Source organism: Electrona antarctica, assembly GCF_951216825.1.
Source record: "Electrona antarctica genome assembly, chromosome: 1".
Lineage (NCBI taxonomy): Eukaryota > Metazoa > Chordata > Actinopteri > Myctophiformes > Myctophidae > Electrona > Electrona antarctica.
Window position 1 is genome coordinate 332,709 of NC_136806.1, and position 22,668 is coordinate 355,376.

Consider the following 22,668-nt stretch of genomic DNA (forward strand, 5'->3'; position numbering starts at 1 on the left):
ACCACACAGAACAACAACACTATAGCTACCACACAGAACAACAACACTAAAGCTACCACACAGAACAACTACAGCACTATAGCTACCACACAGAACAACAACACTAAAGCTACCACACAGAACAACTACAGCACTATAGCTACCACACAGAACAACAACAGCACTATAGCTACCACACAGAACAACAACACTAAAGCTACCACACAGAACAACTACAGCACTATAGCTACCACACAGAACAACAACACTAAAGCTACCACACAGAACAACAACAGCACTATAGCTACCACACAGAACAACAACACTAAAGCTACCACACAGAACAACAACAGCACTATAGCTACCACACAGAACAACAGCACTATAGCTACCACACAGAACAACTACAGCACTAAAGCTACCACACAGAACAACTACAGCACTATAGCTACCACACAGAACAACTACGCACTATAGCTACCACACAGAACAACAACACTATAGCTACCACACAGAACAACAACAGCACTATAGCTACCACACAGAACAACAACACTATAGCTACCACACAGAACAACAACACTATAGCTACCACACAGAACAACAACACTATAGCTACCACACAGAACAACTACAGCACTATAGCTACCACACAGAACAACTACAGCACTAAAGCTACCACACAGAACAACAACAGCACTATAGCTACCACACAGAACAACAACACTATAGCTACCACACAGAACAACAACAGCACTATAGCTACCACACAGAACAACAACACTATAGCTACCACACAGAACAACAACACTATAGCTACCACACAGAACAACAACAGCACTATAGCTACCACACAGAACAACAACACTATAGCTACCACACAGAACAACAACACTATAGCTACCACACAGAACAACAACAGCACTATAGCTACCACACAGAACAACAACAGCACTATAGCTACCACACAGAACAACAACACTATAGCTACCACACAGAACAACAACAGCACTATAGCTACCACACAGAACAACAACACTATAGCTACCACACAGAACAACAACAGCACTATAGCTACCACACAGAACAACACTATAGCTACCACACAGAACAACAACACTATAGCTACCACACAGAACAACAACAGCACTATAGCTACCACACAGAACAACACTATAGCTACCACACAGAACAACACTATAGCTACCACACAGAACAACAACAGCACTATAGCTACCACACAGAACAACAACACTATAGCTACCACACAGAACAACAACACTATAGCTACCACACAGAACAACAACAGCACTATAGCTACCACACAGAACAACAACAGCACTATAGCTACCACACAGAACAACAACAGCACTATAGCTACCACACAGAACAACAACAGCACTATAGCTACCACACAGAACAACACTATAGCTACCACACAGAACAACAACAACACTATAGCTACCACACAGAACAACAACAGCACTATAGCTACCACACAGAACAACACTATAGCTACCACACAGAACAACAACAGCACTATAGCTACCACACAGAACAACTACAGCACTAAAGCTACCACACAGAACAACAACACTATAGCTACCACACAGAACAACAACAGCACTATAGCTACCACACAGAACAACAACAGCACTATAGCTACCACACAGAACAACACTATAGCTACCACACAGAACAACAACAACACTATAGCTACCACACAGAACAACTACAGCACTATAGCTACCACACAGAACAACACTATAGCTACCACACAGAACAACTACAGCACTATAGCTACCACACAGAACAACACTATAGCTACCACACAGAACAACTACAGCACTATAGCTACCACACAGAACAACAACAGCACTATAGCTACCACACAGAACAACAACAGCACTATAGCTACCACACAGAACAACAACACTATAGCTACCACACAGAACAACAACAGCACTAAAGCTACCACACAGAACAACAACACTAAAGCTACCACACAGAACAACAACAGCACTATAGCTACCACACAGAACAACTACAGCACTATAGCTACCACACAGAACAACAACACTATAGCTACCACACAGAACAACAACACTATAGCTACCACACAGAACAACAACACTATAGCTACCACACAGAACAACAACACTATAGCTACCACACAGAACAACAACACTATAGCTACCACACAGAACAACAACACTATAGCTACCACACAGAACAACAACACTATAGCTACCACACAGAACAACAACAGCACTATAGCTACCACACAGAACAACAACAGCACTATAGCTACCACACAGAACAACAACAGCACTATAGCTACCACACAGAACAACTACAGCACTATAGCTACCACACAGAACAACTACAGCACTATAGCTACCACACAGAACAACAACACTAAAGCTACCACACAGAACAACAACAGCACTATAGCTACCACACAGAACAACAACACTATAGCTACCACACAGAACAACAACAGCACTATAGCTACCACACAGAACAACAACAGCACTATAGCTACCACACAGAACAACAACAGCACTATAGCTACCACACAGAACAACAACACTATAGCTACCACACAGAACAACAACACTATAGCTACCACACAGAACAACAACACTATAGCTACCACACAGAACAACAACACTATAGCTACCACACAGAACAACAACACTATAGCTACCACACAGAACAACAACAGCACTATAGCTACCACACAGAACAACAACAGCACTATAGCTACCACACAGAACAACAACAGCACTATAGCTACCACACAGAACAACAACACTATAGCTACCACACAGAACAACTACAGCACTATAGCTACCACACAGAACAACTACAGCACTATAGCTACCACACAGAACAACAACACTATAGCTACCACACAGAACAACAACACTATAGCTACCACACAGAACAACAACAGCACTATAGCTACCACACAGAACAACAACAGCACTATAGCTACCACACAGAACAACAACAGCACTATAGCTACCACACAGAACAACAACACTATAGCTACCACACAGAACAACAACAGCACTATAGCTACCACACAGAACAACAACACTATAGCTACCACACAGAACAACAACACTATAGCTACCACACAGAACAACAACAGCACTATAGCTACCACACAGAACAACAACACTATAGCTACCACACAGAACAACAACACTATAGCTACCACACAGAACAACAACAGCACTATAGCTACCACACAGAACAACAACACTATAGCTACCACACAGAACAACAACAGCACTATAGCTACCACACAGAACAACAACACTATAGCTACCACACAGAACAACAACAGCACTATAGCTACCACACAGAACAACAACAGCACTATAGCTACCACACAGAACAACAACACTAAAGCTACCACACAGAACAACAACACTATAGCTACCACACAGAACAACAACAGCACTATAGCTACCACACAGAACAACAACACTATAGCTACCACACAGAACAACAACAGCACTATAGCTACCACACAGAACAACAACACTATAGCTACCACACAGAACAACAACAGCACTATAGCTACCACACAGAACAACAACAGCACTATAGCTACCACACAGAACAACAACAGCACTATAGCTACCACACAGAACAACAACAGCACTATAGCTACCACACAGAACAACAGCACTATAGCTACCACACAGAACAACAACACTATAGCTACCACACAGAACAACAACACTATAGCTACCACACAGAACAACAACACTATAGCTACCACACAGAACAACAACACTATAGCTACCACACAGAACAACAACACTATAGCTACCACACAGAACAACAACAGCACTATAGCTACCACACAGAACAACAACAGCACTATAGCTACCACACAGAACAACAACACTATAGCTACCACACAGAACAACAACACTAAAGCTACCACACAGAACAACAACAGCACTATAGCTACCACACAGAACAACTACAGCACTAAAGCTACCACACAGAACAACAACAGCACTATAGCTACCACACAGAACAACAACACTATAGCTACCACACAGAACAACAACAGCACTAAAGCTACCACACAGAACAACAACACTATAGCTACCACACAGAACAACAACACTATAGCTACCACACAGAACAACAACAACACTAAAGCTACCACACAGAACAACAACAGCACTATAGCTACCACACAGAACAACAACACTATAGCTACCACACAGAACAACAACAGCACTAAAGCTACCACACAGAACAACAACACTATAGCTACCACACAGAACAACAACACTATAGCTACCACACAGAACAACAACACTATAGCTACCACACAGAACAACTACAGCACTATAGCTACCACACAGAACAACAACACTATAGCTACCACACAGAACAACAACACTATAGCTACCACACAGAACAGCTACAGCACTATAGCTACCACACAGAACAACAGCACTATAGCTACCACACAGAACAACAACAACACTATAGCTACCACACAGAACAACAACAGCACTATAGCTACCACACAGAACAACAACAGCACTATAGCTACCACACAGAACAACAACACTATAGCTACCACACAGAACAACAACACTATAGCTACCACACAGAACAACAACAGCACTAAAGCTACCACACAGAACAACAACACTATAGCTACCACACAGAACAACAACACTATAGCTACCACACAGAACAACAGCACTATAGCTACCACACAGAACAACAACAGCACTAAAGCTACCACACAGAACAACAACACTATAGCTACCACACAGAACAACAACACTATAGCTACCACACAGAACAACAACACTATAGCTACCACACAGAACAACAACACTATAGCTACCACACAGAACAACAACACTATAGCTACCACACAGAACAACAACACTATAGCTACCACACAGAACAACTACAGCACTATAGCTACCACACAGAACAACAACAGCACTATAGCTACCACACAGAACAACTACAGCACTATAGCTACCACACAGAACAACAACAGCACTATAGCTACCACACAGAACAACTACAGCACTATAGCTACCACACAGAACAACAACACTATAGCTACCACACAGAACAACTACAGCACTATAGCTACCACACAGAACAACTACAGCACTATAGCTACCACACAGAACAACAACACTATAGCTACCACACAGAACAACAACAGCACTATAGCTACCACACAGAACAACAACAGCACTATAGCTACCACACAGAACAACAACACTATAGCTACCACACAGAACAACAACACTATAGCTACCACACAGAACAACAACACTATAGCTACCACACAGAACAACAACACTATAGCTACCACACAGAACAACAACACTATAGCTACCACACAGAACAACAACAGCACTATAGCTACCACACAGAACAACAACAGCACTATAGCTACCACACAGAACAACAACACTATAGCTACCACACAGAACAACAACACTAAAGCTACCACACAGAACAACAACAGCACTATAGCTACCACACAGAACAACTACAGCACTAAAGCTACCACACAGAACAACAACAGCACTATAGCTACCACACAGAACAACAACACTATAGCTACCACACAGAACAACAACAGCACTAAAGCTACCACACAGAACAACAACACTATAGCTACCACACAGAACAACAACACTATAGCTACCACACAGAACAACAACAACACTAAAGCTACCACACAGAACAACAACAGCACTATAGCTACCACACAGAACAACAACACTATAGCTACCACACAGAACAACAACAGCACTAAAGCTACCACACAGAACAACAACACTATAGCTACCACACAGAACAACAACACTATAGCTACCACACAGAACAACAACACTATAGCTACCACACAGAACAACTACAGCACTATAGCTACCACACAGAACAACAACACTATAGCTACCACACAGAACAACAACACTATAGCTACCACACAGAACAGCTACAGCACTATAGCTACCACACAGAACAACAACAACACTATAGCTACCACACAGAACAACAACAGCACTATAGCTACCACACAGAACAACAACAGCACTATAGCTACCACACAGAACAACAACACTATAGCTACCACACAGAACAACAACACTATAGCTACCACACAGAACAACAACAGCACTAAAGCTACCACACAGAACAACAACACTATAGCTACCACACAGAACAACAACACTATAGCTACCACACAGAACAACAGCACTATAGCTACCACACAGAACAACAACAGCACTAAAGCTACCACACAGGACAACAACACTATAGCTACCACACAGAACAACAACACTATAGCTACCACACAGAACAACAACACTATAGCTACCACACAGAACAACAACAGCACTATAGCTACCACACAGAACAACTACAGCACTATAGCTACCACACAGAACAACAACAGCACTATAGCTACCACACAGAACAACTACAGCACTATAGCTACCACACAGAACAACTACAGCACTATAGCTACCACACAGAACAACAACACTATAGCTACCACACAGAACAACTACAGCACTATAGCTACCACACAGAACAACTACAGCACTATAGCTACCACACAGAACAACAACACTATAGCTACCACACAGAACAACTACAGCACTATAGCTACCACACAGAACAACAACACTATAGCTACCACACAGAACAACAACACTATAGCTACCACACAGAACAACTACAGCACTATAGCTACCACACAGAACAACAGCACTATAGCTACCACACAGAACAACAACACTATAGCTACCACACAGAACAACAACACTATAGCTACCACACAGAACAACAACACTATAGCTACCACACAGAACAACAACACTATAGCTACCACACAGAACAACAACACTATAGCTACCACACAGAACAACAACACTATAGCTACCACACAGAACAACAACACTATAGCTACCACACAGAACAACAACACTATAGCTACCACACAGAACAACAACACTATAGCTACCACACAGAACAACAACACTATAGCTACCACACAGAACAACTACACTATAGCTACCACACAGAACAACAACACTATAGCTACCACACAGAACAACAACACTATAGCTACCACACAGAACAACAACACTATAGCTACCACACAGAACAACAACACTATAGCTACCACACAGAACAACAACACTATAGCTACCACACAGAACAACAACACTATAGCTACCACACAGAACAACAACACTATAGCTACCACACAGAACAACAACAGCACTATAGCTACCACACAGAACAACAACAGCACTATAGCTACCACACAGAACAACAACACTATAGCTACCACACAGAACAACAACACTATAGCTACCACACAGAACAACAACAGCACTATAGCTACCACACAGAACAACAACACTATAGCTACCACACAGAACAACAACAGCACTATAGCTACCACACAGAACAACAACACTATAGCTACCACACAGAACAACAACAACACTATAGCTACCACACAGAACAACAACACTATAGCTACCACACAGAACAACAACACTATAGCTACCACACAGAACAACAACAGCACTATAGCTACCACACAGAACAACAACAGCACTATAGCTACCACACAGAACAACAACAGCACTATAGCTACCACACAGAACAACAACAGCACTATAGCTACCACACAGAACAACACTATAGCTACCACACAGAACAACAACAGCACTATAGCTACCACACAGAACAACAACACTATAGCTACCACACAGAACAACAACAGCACTATAGCTACCACACAGAACAACAACAGCACTATAGCTACCACACAGAACAACAACACTATAGCTACCACACAGAACAACAACAGCACTATAGCTACCACACAGAACAACAACAGCACTATAGCTACCACACAGAACAACAACACTATAGCTACCACACAGAACAACAACAGCACTATAGCTACCACACAGAACAACAACAGCACTATAGCTACCACACAGAACAACAACACTATAGCTACCACACAGAACAACAACAGCACTATAGCTACCACACAGAACAACACTATAGCTACCACACAGAACAACAACAGCACTATAGCTACCACACAGAACAACAACACTATAGCTACCACACAGAACAACAACAGCACTATAGCTACCACACAGAACAACAACAGCACTATAGCTACCACACAGAACAACAACACTATAGCTACCACACAGAACAACAACAGCACTATAGCTACCACACAGAACAACAACACTATAGCTACCACACAGAACAACAACAGCACTATAGCTACCACACAGAACAACAACAGCACTATAGCTACCACACAGAACAACAACACTATAGCTACCACACAGAACAACAACAGCACTATAGCTACCACACAGAACAACAACAGCACTATAGCTACCACACAGAACAACAACAGCACTATAGCTACCACACAGAACAACAGCACTATAGCTACCACACAGAACAACAACACTATAGCTACCACACAGAACAACAACAGCACTATAGCTACCACACAGAACAACAACAGCACTATAGCTACCACACAGAACAACAACAGCACTATAGCTACCACACAGAACAACTACAGCACTATAGCTACCACACAGAACAACTACAGCACTATAGCTACCACACAGAACAACAACACTATAGCTACCACACAGAACAACAACAGCACTATAGCTACCACACAGAACAACAACAGCACTATAGCTACCACACAGAACAACAGCACTATAGCTACCACACAGAACAACAACAGCACTATAGCTACCACACAGAACAACACTATAGCTACCACACAGAACAACAACAGCACTATAGCTACCACACAGAACAACAGCACTATAGCTACCACACAGAACAACAACACTATAGCTACCACACAGAACAACAACAACACTAAAGCTACCACACAGAACAACAACACTATAGCTACCACACAGAACAACAACAGCACTATAGCTACCACACAGAACAACAACAGCACTATAGCTACCACACAGAACAACTACAGCACTATAGCTACCACACAGAACAACAACACTATAGCTACCACACAGAACAACTACAGCACTATAGCTACCACACAGAACAACTACAGCACTATAGCTACCACACAGAACAACAACACTATAGCTACCACACAGAACAACTACAGCACTATAGCTACCACACAGAACAACAACACTATAGCTACCACACAGAACAACAACACTATAGCTACCACACAGAACAACAACACTATAGCTACCACACAGAACAACAGCACTATAGCTACCACACAGAACAACTACAGCACTATAGCTACCACACAGAACAACAACAGCACTATAGCTACCACACAGAACAACAACACTATAGCTACCACACAGAACAACAACACTATAGCTACCACACAGAACAACAACACTATAGCTACCACACAGAACAACTACAGCACTATAGCTACCACACAGAACAACTACAGCACTATAGCTACCACACAGAACAACAACAGCACTATAGCTACCACACAGAACAACAACAGCACTAAAGCTACCACACAGAACAACAACAGCACTAAAGCTACCACACAGAACAACAACAGCACTATAGCTACCACACAGAACAACAACAGCACTATAGCTACCACACAGAACAACAACAGCACTATAGCTACCACACAGAACAACTACAGCACTAAAGCTACCACACAGAACAACTACAGCACTATAGCTACCACACAGAACAACACTATAGCTACCACACAGAACAACTACAGCACTATAGCTACCACACAGAACAACTACAGCACTATAGCTACCACACAGAACAACTACAGCACTATAGCTACCACACAGAACAACAACACTATAGCTACCACACAGAACAACTACAACACTATAGCTACCACACAGAACAACAACAGCACTATAGCTACCACACAGAACAACAACACTAAAGCTACCACACAGAACAACTACAGCACTATAGCTACCACACAGAACAACAACAGCACTATAGCTACCACACAGAACAACAACACTATAGCTACCACACAGAACAACTACAGCACTATAGCTACCACACAGAACAACTACAGCACTATAGCTACCACACAGAACAACTACAGCACTAAAGCTACCACACAGAACAACTACAGCACTATAGCTACCACACAGAACAACTACAGCACTAAAGCTACCACACAGAACAACTACAACACTATAGCTACCACACAGAACAACAACAGCACTATAGCTACCACACAGAACAACTACAGCACTATAGCTACCACACAGAACAACAACAGAGAATACAAAGTACAAACAGTGAAAAACACTGAGACACAACACAGAAAAAAAACAGAAAAGCAACAGCGTCACAGTGAGACAAAAACCTATACAAGGACAGACGGAACTCAGGCGGGGTTAAAAGCCAAGGTATAGCGGTGGGTCTTTAGGCGACATTTAAAAGTCTCGATGGAAGGAGCCAATTTGACGTGGGAGGGGAGCGCGTTCCATAGTTTGGGGGCATGTAATTTTGTCCACAGTATAATATAACCTATAATGCTATACAATTGTGGTTGTTGCAATTAGTCTCCCTTCTCTTCCATTGAGATATTTAGATGGGGTCAAAGGTCACCTAGACACATGCAGGGTCTGACACAACTTTTGGTCTGATGGTAAAGACAACTTATCCCCTGAGCAAGCAGCCAGGCTCTAGTATTAGCTCAATGGTAAAAATGTCAGCACTTAAAGGGGCATTCCACTCATTTTCAACATTTTACTATGTCATTAATATACCTTAGAGCTGTTGTGTGGAAACAATACAAAAGTCCCCCCCATTCTGTGTTTCCTAGAGAAATCATTAACACAAAAATCATTAACATGGTGAATCACATCTTGATGACATCATCAAGATGTGTTTCACCATGTTAATGATTCTTTTCAGACCTCCAGTTCTAGGAAACACAGAATGGGGGGACTTTTGTATTATTTCCACACAACAGCTCTAAGGTATATTAATGATGATGATGTTGAAAATGAGTGGAATGCCCCTTTAAGCAGGAAACCAGGTTCAAATCCGGGGTAGAGGAGGAAAGTTACATATTGACTGCGTTAACCACGTCAACCATAGAGTATACAAAGGATAGAGACCGAACTGGAGCACTAGCCCCGCCCCCAAGCTATTCATTTCGATGAAGTTGTTCAGTGGCGTTTTGAAGTACCCGGAAGACTGCCGGAAGTACCTCCTCCGGACCTCAAATTTGAGGTCCGGAGTGACGTATGGGTGACGTAGGGAGTGATGGTCCTACGTGTTCGTGCACGGGTCCACCTGCAGTCGTTCCTCTTACCACTAGGGCCCAGAGCTTCAACGTTGGAGCGCCTCACTGGCCCCTTGACGTCAACCCATATGTCACCCATGCCAATTATTTTGCAATCTGGGAACTCATTGGCAAAAAAAAAAAGAAACAGCACCCTCTGCTGTTTGTTTCCACAGTAGAATGTGTATAACAGGATGTTGGCCCGTTTGGCCCAGAGTGTAGAGTAGGAGAGCAGCGACACGCTTTGATCTCGCCGTAAAGCGGGTACCTATGGGCTATAGTTCCAAACATTGGAACTATCCCATTGAGACAAAGCGGGTGCCTATGGGCTATAGTTCCAAACATTGGAACTATCCCATTGAGACAAAGCGGGTGCCTATGGGCTATAGTTCCAAACATTGGAACTATCCCATTGAGACAAAGCGGGTGCCTATGGGCTATAGTTCCAAACATTGGAACTATCCCATTGAGACAAAGCGGGTGCCTATGGGCTATAGTTCTAAACATTGGAACTATCCCATTGAGACAAAGCGGGGTGCCTATGGGCTATAGTTCCAAACATTGGAACTATCCCATTGAGACAAAGCGGGGTGCCTATGGGCTATAGTTCCAAACATTGGAACTATCCCATTGAGACAAAGCGGGTGCCTATGGGCTATAGTTCCAAACATTGGAACTATCCCATTGAGACAAAGCGGGTGCCTATGGGCTATAGTTCCAAACATTGGAACTATCCCATTGAGACAAAGCGGGGTGCCTATGGGCTATAGTTCCAAACATTGGAACTATCCCATTGAGACAAAGCGGGTGCCTATGGGCTATAGTTCCAAACATTGGAACTATCCCATTGAGACAAAGCGGGTGCCTATGGGCTATAGTTCCAAACATTGGAACTATCCCATTGAGACAAAGTGGGGTGCCTATGGGCTATAGTTCCAAACATTGGAACTATAGCCCATAGGCACCCGCTATAGGCACCCGCTTTGTCTCAATGGGATAGTTCCAATGTTTGGAACTATAGCCCATAGGCACCCGCTTTGTCTCAATGGGATAGTTCCAATATACAAAGGATAGAGACCGAACTGGAGCACTAGCCCCGCCCCCAAGCTATTCATTTCGATGAAGTTGTTCAGTGGCGTTTTGAAGTACCCGGAAGACTGCCGGAAGTACCTCCTCCGGACCTCAAATTTGAGGTCCGGAGTGACGTATGGGTGACGTAGGGAGTGATGGTCCTACGTGTTCGTGCACGGGTCCACCTGCAGTCGTTCCTCTTACCACTAGGGCCCAGAGCTTCAACGTTGGAGCGCCTCACTGGCCCCTTGACGTCAACCCATATGTCACCCATGCCAATTATTTTGCAATCTGGGAACTCATTGGCAAAAAAAAAAAGAAACAGCACCCTCTGCTGTTTGTTTCCACAGTAGAATGTGTATAACAGGATGTTGGCCCGTTTGGCCCAGAGTGTAGAGTAGGAGAGCAGCGACACGCTTTGATCTCGCCGTAAAGCGGGTACCTATGGGCTATAGTTCCAAACATTGGAACTATCCCATTGAGACAAAGCGGGTGCCTATGGGCTATAGTTCCAAACATTGGAACTATCCCATTGAGACAAAGCGGGTGCCTATGGGCTATAGTTCCAAACATTGGAACTATCCCATTGAGACAAAGCGGGTGCCTATGGGCTATAGTTCCAAACATTGGAACTATCCCATTGAGACAAAGCGGGTGCCTATGGGCTATAGTTCTAAACATTGGAACTATCCCATTGAGACAAAGCGGGGTGCCTATGGGCTATAGTTCCAAACATTGGAACTATCCCATTGAGACAAAGCGGGGTGCCTATGGGCTATAGTTCCAAACATTGGAACTATCCCATTGAGACAAAGCGGGTGCCTATGGGCTATAGTTCCAAACATTGGAACTATCCCATTGAGACAAAGCGGGTGCCTATGGGCTATAGTTCCAAACATTGGAACTATCCCATTGAGACAAAGCGGGGTGCCTATGGGCTATAGTTCCAAACATTGGAACTATCCCATTGAGACAAAGCGGGTCCCTATGGGCTATAGTTCCAAACATTGGAACTATCCCATTGAGACAAAGCGGGTGCCTATGGGCTATAGTTCCAAACATTGGAACTATCCCATTGAGACAAAGTGGGGTGCCTATGGGCTATAGTTCCAAACATTGGAACTATAGCCCATAGGCACCCGCTTTGTCTCAATGGGATAGTTCCAATGTTTGGAACTATAGCCCATAGGCAAAGCGGGAACTATCCCATTGGAACTATCCCATTGAGACAAAGCGGGTGCCTATGGGCTATAGTTCCAAACATTGGAACTATCCCATTGAGACAAAGCGGGTGCCTATGGGCTATAGTTCCAAACATTGGAACTATCCCATTGAGACAAAGCGGGTGCCTATGGGCTATAGTTCCAAACATTGGAACTATCCCATTGAGACAAAGTGGGGTGCCTATGGGCTATAGTTCCAAACATTGGAACTATAGCCCATAGGCACCCGCTTTGTCTCAATGGGATAGTTCCAATGTTTGGAACTATAGCCCATAGGCAAAGCGGGAACTATCCCATTGGAACTATCCCATTGAGACAAAGCGGGTGCCTATGGGCTATAGTTCCAAACATTGGAACTATCCCATTGAGACAAAGCGGGCGCCTATGGGCTATAGTTCCAAACATTGCTCCTATGGCTGGAACTATCCCATTGAGATAGCACTTCCGCATTCCATTGTTACAATGGGAGTCAACGCTAGTGTCGCCACTCTCTTACTAGATTACTCTGGTTTGTCCCGCCCTCAGCCCTCCACTTCCTGTGGTGTGCCTGTGTTTTCATTCCCACTATCAACAGTGTCTGAATGACCCTGCTGACAGATTCAGTAGCGCAGCACATAATCTGTTCTTGAGAGATTAATTATTTGGAGCAGGCACGCAGATAGGGGTGGGTGGGGGGGGATCGACACCCTCAGTTTCATGAGGAGGGGGATTATCCCCTAAATAAAAAAGCCATGTACCGTGGCTGCATGTGTTTTGCTGTGTTGGCAGTGTTTTGCCCACACGGAAAATATACGTAACTATGCGCAAAAGTGTGGGGGGGGGGGATATCCCCCCTCCTCAGGAAATTTTCTGCGCGCAGATATCCCCCAAATATATCCCCCCCAGTTATAAAATGCTATCTGCGCCCCTGATTTTGAGACATTGAGATTTTTAATGTTTTTGAAACTTTTAATAAAAGGATATTATTATTATTACAATTGCAACAGTAATTTTTTTTTTGTCTTTTTGTTTCACTGGTACTGCATGTATACTGAAATAGATCATATTTCTACTAAACATGTTGCACCTATAAGTTAACCCACGCCTATCTGCCCCCCTCTTCTGTGAAACTACATTTTTTTGAGGAATCTGTATTGGCAGTTTTCCTCACCTGATTGAGGGGCACGCACGCACGCACGCACGCACGCACGCACGCACGCACGCACGCACGCACGGGCTATCCTATTCAAATGAACATGACTTGAAAAGCCAATGAATGCTTTAACTCATCATTTGAAATGTGTTAAGTTTTTTAATAGATCACATAATGAAAACTAGGATGCAGCCACTTGACACCATATGGATGCTAGCGAGGCCACTGCTCTCACAAAAAACGCACATTTGATTAGATTTTCTCCAATTGAACTTCCTGACATAGCGTTTTATTTTGGTACAGCGCATGTCATCATACAGCATATCCATCGCCATTAAATGAGAACCATTGTGCACCAGCTGTTATGCCTCATCTATCCCCAGAGCCAGGAGACTGTTATGCCTCATCTATCCCCAGAGCCAGGAGACTCAGTTCAGATATATCGGCACCCATACAAAGCTGCCCTCCTCAATCATAGCAAAAAAAACATTCAGACAAGAATTTGGTGGGGGGTTATCTCTGTCATCAAGGCAAGGGAACAATGCCATGACGGTAAGTTCAGCCAAGGCCTGAAGATTTACAATAACTGGGTAGAATAGGGGTGACTCTGTGAGTGACAAGTCCTCCGACCATAGCTCTGGTAGACAACAGCTGCAGTCCTTCATTGCCTCTGAACCCCTCTACAAATGCCTTCCGCACTACAACACATGCTAGAGCTTCTCTGAGCTGTTTATCTTGGTTTGTAATTCAGGATATTTACATCCACGGCCAGATATGTTCTTTGACCGCATGTCCAGCATGTGTCATACATGACTAGAAAGTGAAGTTGAGCCAAGGACAGGATTTAAAACGAAAACAAAGTCATTGTACCCCATGTGGATTTTACCATTTTTTAAATGAAGCAACCAAACACATGGTCAGCTACCTCATAAAACTACAGGGAAAAGCATGAAGGATTTTAGAATATTACAGGACAATGTAAAAAAAAACAACAACATTTATTTACTGCAGATAATGGTATCATTATATGGAGTATAGCCCTATCTCTGATCTCCCTATACTGCCCTCCCCTTACTTTGCTGTGTACCATTCAGTGTCCTCGATTTGTTTGTCACAAGGTGAGAGCAACAAATAGAAACACCAGCCACAATAGTCCAGCCCCATTTGGAGGATGTTTTTTTAAATGTACAGTCTTATCTGAAAATCCATCCCCATATTTGGTGGACGAACCACATTTATTAACGGAAAGACTGCCTGCCCTCAGTGCCCTGCCATCACTCTGCTTCAGCCATCAAAGGTCGAGAGTCGAGAGTCAAAGGTAAGCAAAACACACACAGTCACACACACACACACACACACACACAGTCACAGTCACAGTCACACACACACACACACACACACACACACACACACACACACACACACACACACACACACACACACACACACACACAGTCACAGTCACACACACACACACACACACACACACACACACACACACACACACACACACACACACACACACACACACAAACACAAACACAAACACACACACACACACAGGGGATTTCAGATCAGGTATATTTAAGGTCTTTTGAAACACAACATAGTGAAAATTGTTTCATATTTGAAAATTGTTGCTGAAGTTCTCATTGGCTTCTCTCCGTTTCCCATGGCTAACGCAGATCCCGAATCTCCTGGGAAGTTCAAACTATACCCAGGTTCAGTATAATTAATGTTTGACTGCATTTGAGTATCTGTGAGCGAGTGTGCTATAATGGCATGATGTATGTATCCAACTTTCTAGAACCTCCATTTTGTTTGAATTTTCATTTAACAGATGCAATTGTTTTTCAAATGTATACCGGACTGTATAGTGCAAAATAAACCTGTACACTAGTGTATCCATTCTGGGCGGGAACCCCTTTTGGTGTTTTAATCATTGTTATACTTTAGCCATTGAAAAATAGCAGACCTACAAGCTCATAGCGCGGCACCGAGTGCCGCGCTATGATCTTGTAGGTCTGCTATTTTTGAAAAATAGTGAACATTATTTTATTCAGAAAACTGTCAGGATTTAGAATAAATTTGTAGAATCGTTCCCAGGTCAAAAAGGTTTTGTACGGGATTTCAATCAATGAAGGCATTATGAAAGCTCTGACCTCTTGGTTTCTTTGAATTGATCTCTGTTACTAAAACATTTAAACACACAGTAGAGTAGGAACGAGGATGAGCTCTGTATGCTGTCTAATGATGTCAGTTATGCCATACATCTAACTGTAAATAAACTGGATTATAGAATGGAATAGATGACGACAACTTTGTATTTGAATGTCACTGTATTTGGTGCTAATAAGACCTTGTTTGTGCTGAAACAGTGTGAAACATGGGTGACATCGCCATGCTAGACTATGGAGCGGCTGCTTCCTACCTGAGGAAGTCGGACCGGGAGCGCCTGGAGGCCCAGACCCGTCCCTTTGACATGAAGAAGGAATGCTTCGTCCCCGACCCGGAGGTCGAGTACGTCAAGGCGTCCATCACCAGCCGCGACGGTGACATGGTCACCGCTTTCACTGAGTTCAAGAAGGTAGGTACACGCACACGCACGCATAAAATATAACATTTGTTATACAGTATGTAATATAGTAATATCACTGTTAGACAGATGTTCTTAGCTTGCTTATGATCCTTGACTATTTCTATATAATATATAAAATATTAATTATTATTGTTCTTGCTTACTGTAAATTGCTCTGGATTAACCCATTCTGGGCGGGAACCCCTTTTGGTGTTAGCATTATGTTATGCTTTAGCTATTGAAAAATAGCAGATCTACAAGCTCATAGCTTGTAGGCTGCTTGTAGGTCTGCTATTTTTTTTTAATCGAAGAACGACTGACATAGAAACATAGCTTTTTCAGAAAACTGTCAGGCTGTAGAAGACATTTTTAGAATCTGATCTCGGGTTCAGAGCTGCTAAATGCCAACATTACATCAGTATGATGATCAGGGGTCATCGACATGCTGACTTGTGGTGGACCTTTTGTTTTTTTGGTAAATAAATTCATTTTTGCCTCAAACACACAAGACGAGTGAGCAATAATATGACCAGAAACACATAGAGCTATAGCCCCCAAATGACCACAACAGGTCTGTAACTCTGAAACACATAGAGCTATAGCCCCCAAATGACCATAACAGGTCTGTAACTCTGAAACACATAGAGCTATAGCCCCCAAATGACCATAACAGGTCTGTAACTCTGAAACACATAGAGCTATAGCCCCCAAATGACCATAACAGGTCTGTAACTCTGAAACACATAGAGCTATAGCCCTCAAATGACCATAACAGGTCTGTAACTCTGAGAGTGTTCAAATGAAACCAAATGGGTCCATTTGGCTCCATCAGAGTTAACCCATTTTGACCTGGGAACGATTCTATAAATGTCTTCTTTTTTTCAAAAATAGCAGACCTACAAGCTCGTAGCGCGCCACTCGCGCTATGAGCTTGTAGATCTGCTATTTTTCAATAGCTAAAGCATAATAGTAAGGGCATTTTATCAGGTATTTGACAAATCTGGGAACTAAATCGTTACCAAGACATTTCTTCACCAATGTGTTTCTAAAGGTGTCTAATAACATGTACTAAAAGTTTGAAATTCAACTCCCGTGGGAAATTGAGTTATTAGCATAATATGCATAATATGCCCATAACATCCTATATAAGGCAAAAAAGTCCAAATTTCATCATTCTTTAAGTAGCATGTGACATATGAAACTAGGGTGATTGCATGATTCTGAATCCATTCCAAGCATTAGTTTTGCACAAAAAACACTCCTTGGGCTAAATTAGGCCATATCCACTTGACCTTAATGTGCTGACCTCATCACGTTTGTGTGGCCGTTTTCCTCCCAAGGAGTGTTTTTTGTGCAAAACTAATGCTTGGAATGGATTCAGAATCATGCAAACACCCTAGTTTCATATTTCACATGTTACTTAAAGAATGATGAAATTTGGACTTTTTTGCCTTATATAGGATGTTATGGGCATATTATGCATATTATGCTAATAACTCAATTTCCCACGGGAGTTGAATTTCAAACTTTTAGTACATGTTATTAGACACATTTAGAAACACATTGGTGAAGAAATTTCTTGGTAACGATTTAGTTCCCAGATTTGCATAGATTTCTCTTACTATAACATAATGCTAACACCAAAAGGGGTTCCCGCCCAAAATGGGGGTCTGTGAGATGGAGGATGACTGAGTTAAGCAGTCACACCTGGCCTGAGTAAAACTAAAACTGGACTCAGAGCTGGGTGTGGCTGCGCACCTGTTGTGCATCATGAACTTGATCAAAGGCACAACAGGATAAATCAGTCGTCTCCACAAACACTCAAGAGAGAGCCTCTGTCCGGACAGTGGAGAGCTACCGCCTCTCCTGTGTAAAAATGTCATATGTTGTGTTATTCCTTCCTTGCACATGGAGGAATAAACCAGTCTACTTAAGGAAGCTGCCCTGTGTTGTGTCCTTCCTTGCCCTGGGTAGTGACAGGGTCACAGGGTCCTTGCAACAAAAAAACACTTGAGAGCCAGTAGTTGGCCTCCTAATACGCCATAGATGGTGTCGTAAGTAGGTGACTGCATGGTGTCAAACATATTCTTAAGAAAACCTGGAGACTGACATTCAGTAATTGGGTCTTAATGATCAAAATAAGAATTATGGTGTTTAAAACAGAAATCTAAAATGTTCCACGGACAAGGACGAGTCTTTGTTACGATCCCCGAGTGCCCTGAAACTGGGAGGTCGGGGTTCGATGCATGGCCGGGTCATACCAAAGACTGTAGAAATGGGACCCAATGCCGCCGGGCCTGCTTGGCACTCAGCATCAAAGGGTTGGATTGGGGGGTCAAATCAACTGATCAAATGATTCCCGAGCGCAGCACGGCTGCAGCTCACCGTTCCAAGAGATGGGTCAAATGTGGAGAACAAATTTCACTACAGTAACGTGTGTGACAAATCTTACGACTTTGAGTATGATCCAAGTCTATGATTGATCACCACATGTCTGACAAGGATGAATAATCTGTGTTATTTTGCAGACGGTGACTGTGAAAGAGGATGACGTCCATCCTCAGAACCCGCCAAAGTTTGATAAAATTGAAGACATGGCGATGTTCACCTTCCTACATGAGCCGGCTGTGCTGTTTAACCTCAAAGAGCGTTATGCTGCATGGATGATCTATGTAAGACTACAGCCTCATTACAATATGTTATGCTGCATGGATGATCTATGTAAGACTACAGCCTCATTACAATACGTTATGCTGCATGGATGATCTATGTAAGACTACAGCCTCATTACAATACGTTATGCTGCATGGATGATCTATGTAAGACTACAGCCTCATTACAATACGTTATGCTGCATGGATGATCTATGTAAGACTACAGCCTCATTACGATTCTCCTTCAGTCAATGACTAGACTAAGTTAAACACTCATCCTATATCCACTGCTCCATCCCCATTATCTGGCAGACCTACTCTGGGCTGTTCTGTGTGACTGTCAACCCCTACAAGGGGCTGCCAGTCTACAACCAAGAGGTGGTTGCTGCTTACCGAGGCAAGAAGAGGACTGAAGCCCCTCCTCACATCTTCTCCATCTCTGATAACGCCTATCAGTACATGTTGGCAGGTAAATGAAACATTAAATGTTTGTGACATTATAATAGTCCTCATGGTACACAATAACCTTTCAGGCCATGACCCCCCAAAACATGACCCCCCCCCCCCCCCTGCCCTGACAATGGAATGTAGGAGTTGAGGCATTACATTTCTTTTGACTTGGTTCCACAGATTAAAAATGTGAAAATATCAGATTTACAAGCTCACAACGCCTCGCGGCGCGAGGCGTTGTGAGCTTTAGATCGTCTAATGTCACAATTTTTGCATCTTTTTTTGCATCCCCTGGGGGTCCGGAGTCCTGACCCACAGGCTTAGAACCACTGCATTAAAGCAATTGTTTTGTATTCAGACAGCCAGCAATGAGTAAAATGCTCCCAAAATAAATGTAGTCTCTGTGACACATCTAGGGGCCACAATCTGCATTCCAAGTATGTTCCTATAGAAGCTTTGTCATTGGTCGAAAAAACCTGGTCGAAATGACTAACCAATCAGGAAGTAGACAAGGCAAATCGAGCTTGTAGGTCTGCTATTTTTGAAAAATCGTGAAAATGTGGCACAAATCTTTGAATATATATTCTTTCAGACCGAACGTTTTTACTCAAATCGTTGCTTCATATTGCTACATATTTTCAGATGGGGGTCGGCGGCCAAATACAGATAATTCTGGGGGTCCTTGACATGAAATATTGAGAACCACTGATATAGAAACATAGGTTTTTCAGAAAACTGTCAGGATTTAGAAGACATTTTTTAAATATCGATGTCAGGTCTAAATGGGTTAAAATGTTGACATCATTGCGTATAGCAGCTTTAAGCTATACCACCACTGCACTGTCCACTGCCCATGCTACAGTATTTGTTACTTTTCTCTTGTCAACAGACAGAGAAAACCAGTCCATCCTCATCACGTGAGTCAAATATCTTCACACGGCAACAATGTCATTATTACGTATTAAAAGTTGTTCTTAGCCTAATGTTAGTATTCTGGTGTCTCATTATTATTCTGTACCCTGCAGTGGAGAGTCAGGCGCTGGGAAGACTGTCAACACCAAGCGTGTCATTCAGTATTTTGCCAGCATCGCTGCCGTGCCAAGTGGAAAAAAAGACGCAGCTGCCGAGAAAAAGGTTTGTACGGTAAAAAATAGAATAGAACAGTGGTGTAAAGTAAAGTGCCTTTACTTATTTATTGTACTTTTGCACTGTTGAGGTATTTTTTGAGTGGTGCAACCACTCCCTTACGGAGCTATGTGTGTGTGTGGGTGGGTGGGTGGCTGGGTGCGTCTGAGCACGAAAACAGCATGGTTGTTTTTCACCACCTGTGCGCAACCTAACACACACACACAAAAACACACACACATATTAACTGTATATATGGTGATTTTGGGTGTGCCAGTACAGTACAGTACAGTACAGTACAGTACAGTACAGTACAGTACAGTACAGTACAGTACAGTACAGTACAGTACAGTACAGTACAGTAGTAGAGGGTACAGTAGAGGGACCCCCACACGGTAACTCTGTCATTTCTCAACCGTTTCGGACCCGGGGCAGCTCGCCGGAATCGGGCCGGCACCCTGGGTGCGTTCCTGTGGGTCAGTACAGTGACAGTACAGTACAGTACAGTAGAGGGACCCCCCACACGGTAACTCTGTCATTTCTCAACCGCTTCGGACGCGGAATCGGGCCGGCACCCTGGGTGCGTTCCTGTGGGTCTGGAACTTCCGCCCCCCTAAAAAATAATCTAAAAACGCGAATAACTGAATCTAAATCAATGATTACAATTCTACCCAAAGATTATGTTTTTGACGGCCCATCGCGGTCCCGTCGTTAGAAGTAACCATACCGGCCGTTGGTTGGTGATCCTCCGGGGGTGTTTTGGAAAGATGCTATACTATTTATGCTATCCAAGATGGAGGCTGTGTCACCTTGAAATGGGCTCTGAAGCTGCAAATCGCTGGGCACACTGATTTACTGGTTCCAACTACATCCGCGTACATCAAGGTGTTTTATGTAAGAAAAGAAAAACTACTTTTTCCACCACTGAAACACAATTTACCTATAATGATTGAGTGTACATTCTTTCAGGGCACCCTGGAGGATCAAATCATCCAGGCTAACCCTGTAGTGTACATTCTTTCAGGGCACCCTGGAGGATCAAATCATCCAGGCTAACCCTGTAGTGTACATTC

At 43.1% G+C, this 22,668-nt stretch overlaps 1 protein-coding gene across 1 annotated transcript in view; it reads left to right on the forward strand.

Annotated features, from left to right (window-relative positions):
- Positions 1–16,092: 16,092 nt before the first annotated feature.
- The window catches only part of LOC306927229 (myosin-7-like), a gene marked incomplete at its 3' end in the record, with an annotated part of 30,301 nt that continues 23,725 nt past the window's right edge, over positions 16,093–22,668 (forward strand). The window contains exons 1-6 of the mRNA XM_079506934.1: positions 16,093–16,106; positions 17,167–17,375; positions 19,895–20,038; positions 20,333–20,489; positions 21,360–21,387; positions 21,496–21,604. Coding sequence (XP_079363060.1) covers positions 17,175–17,375; positions 19,895–20,038; positions 20,333–20,489; positions 21,360–21,387; positions 21,496–21,604 — 639 coding nt within the window. The 5' untranslated portion in view covers positions 16,093–16,106; positions 17,167–17,174. The remainder of the gene's footprint in view (positions 16,107–17,166; positions 17,376–19,894; positions 20,039–20,332; positions 20,490–21,359; positions 21,388–21,495; positions 21,605–22,668) is intronic.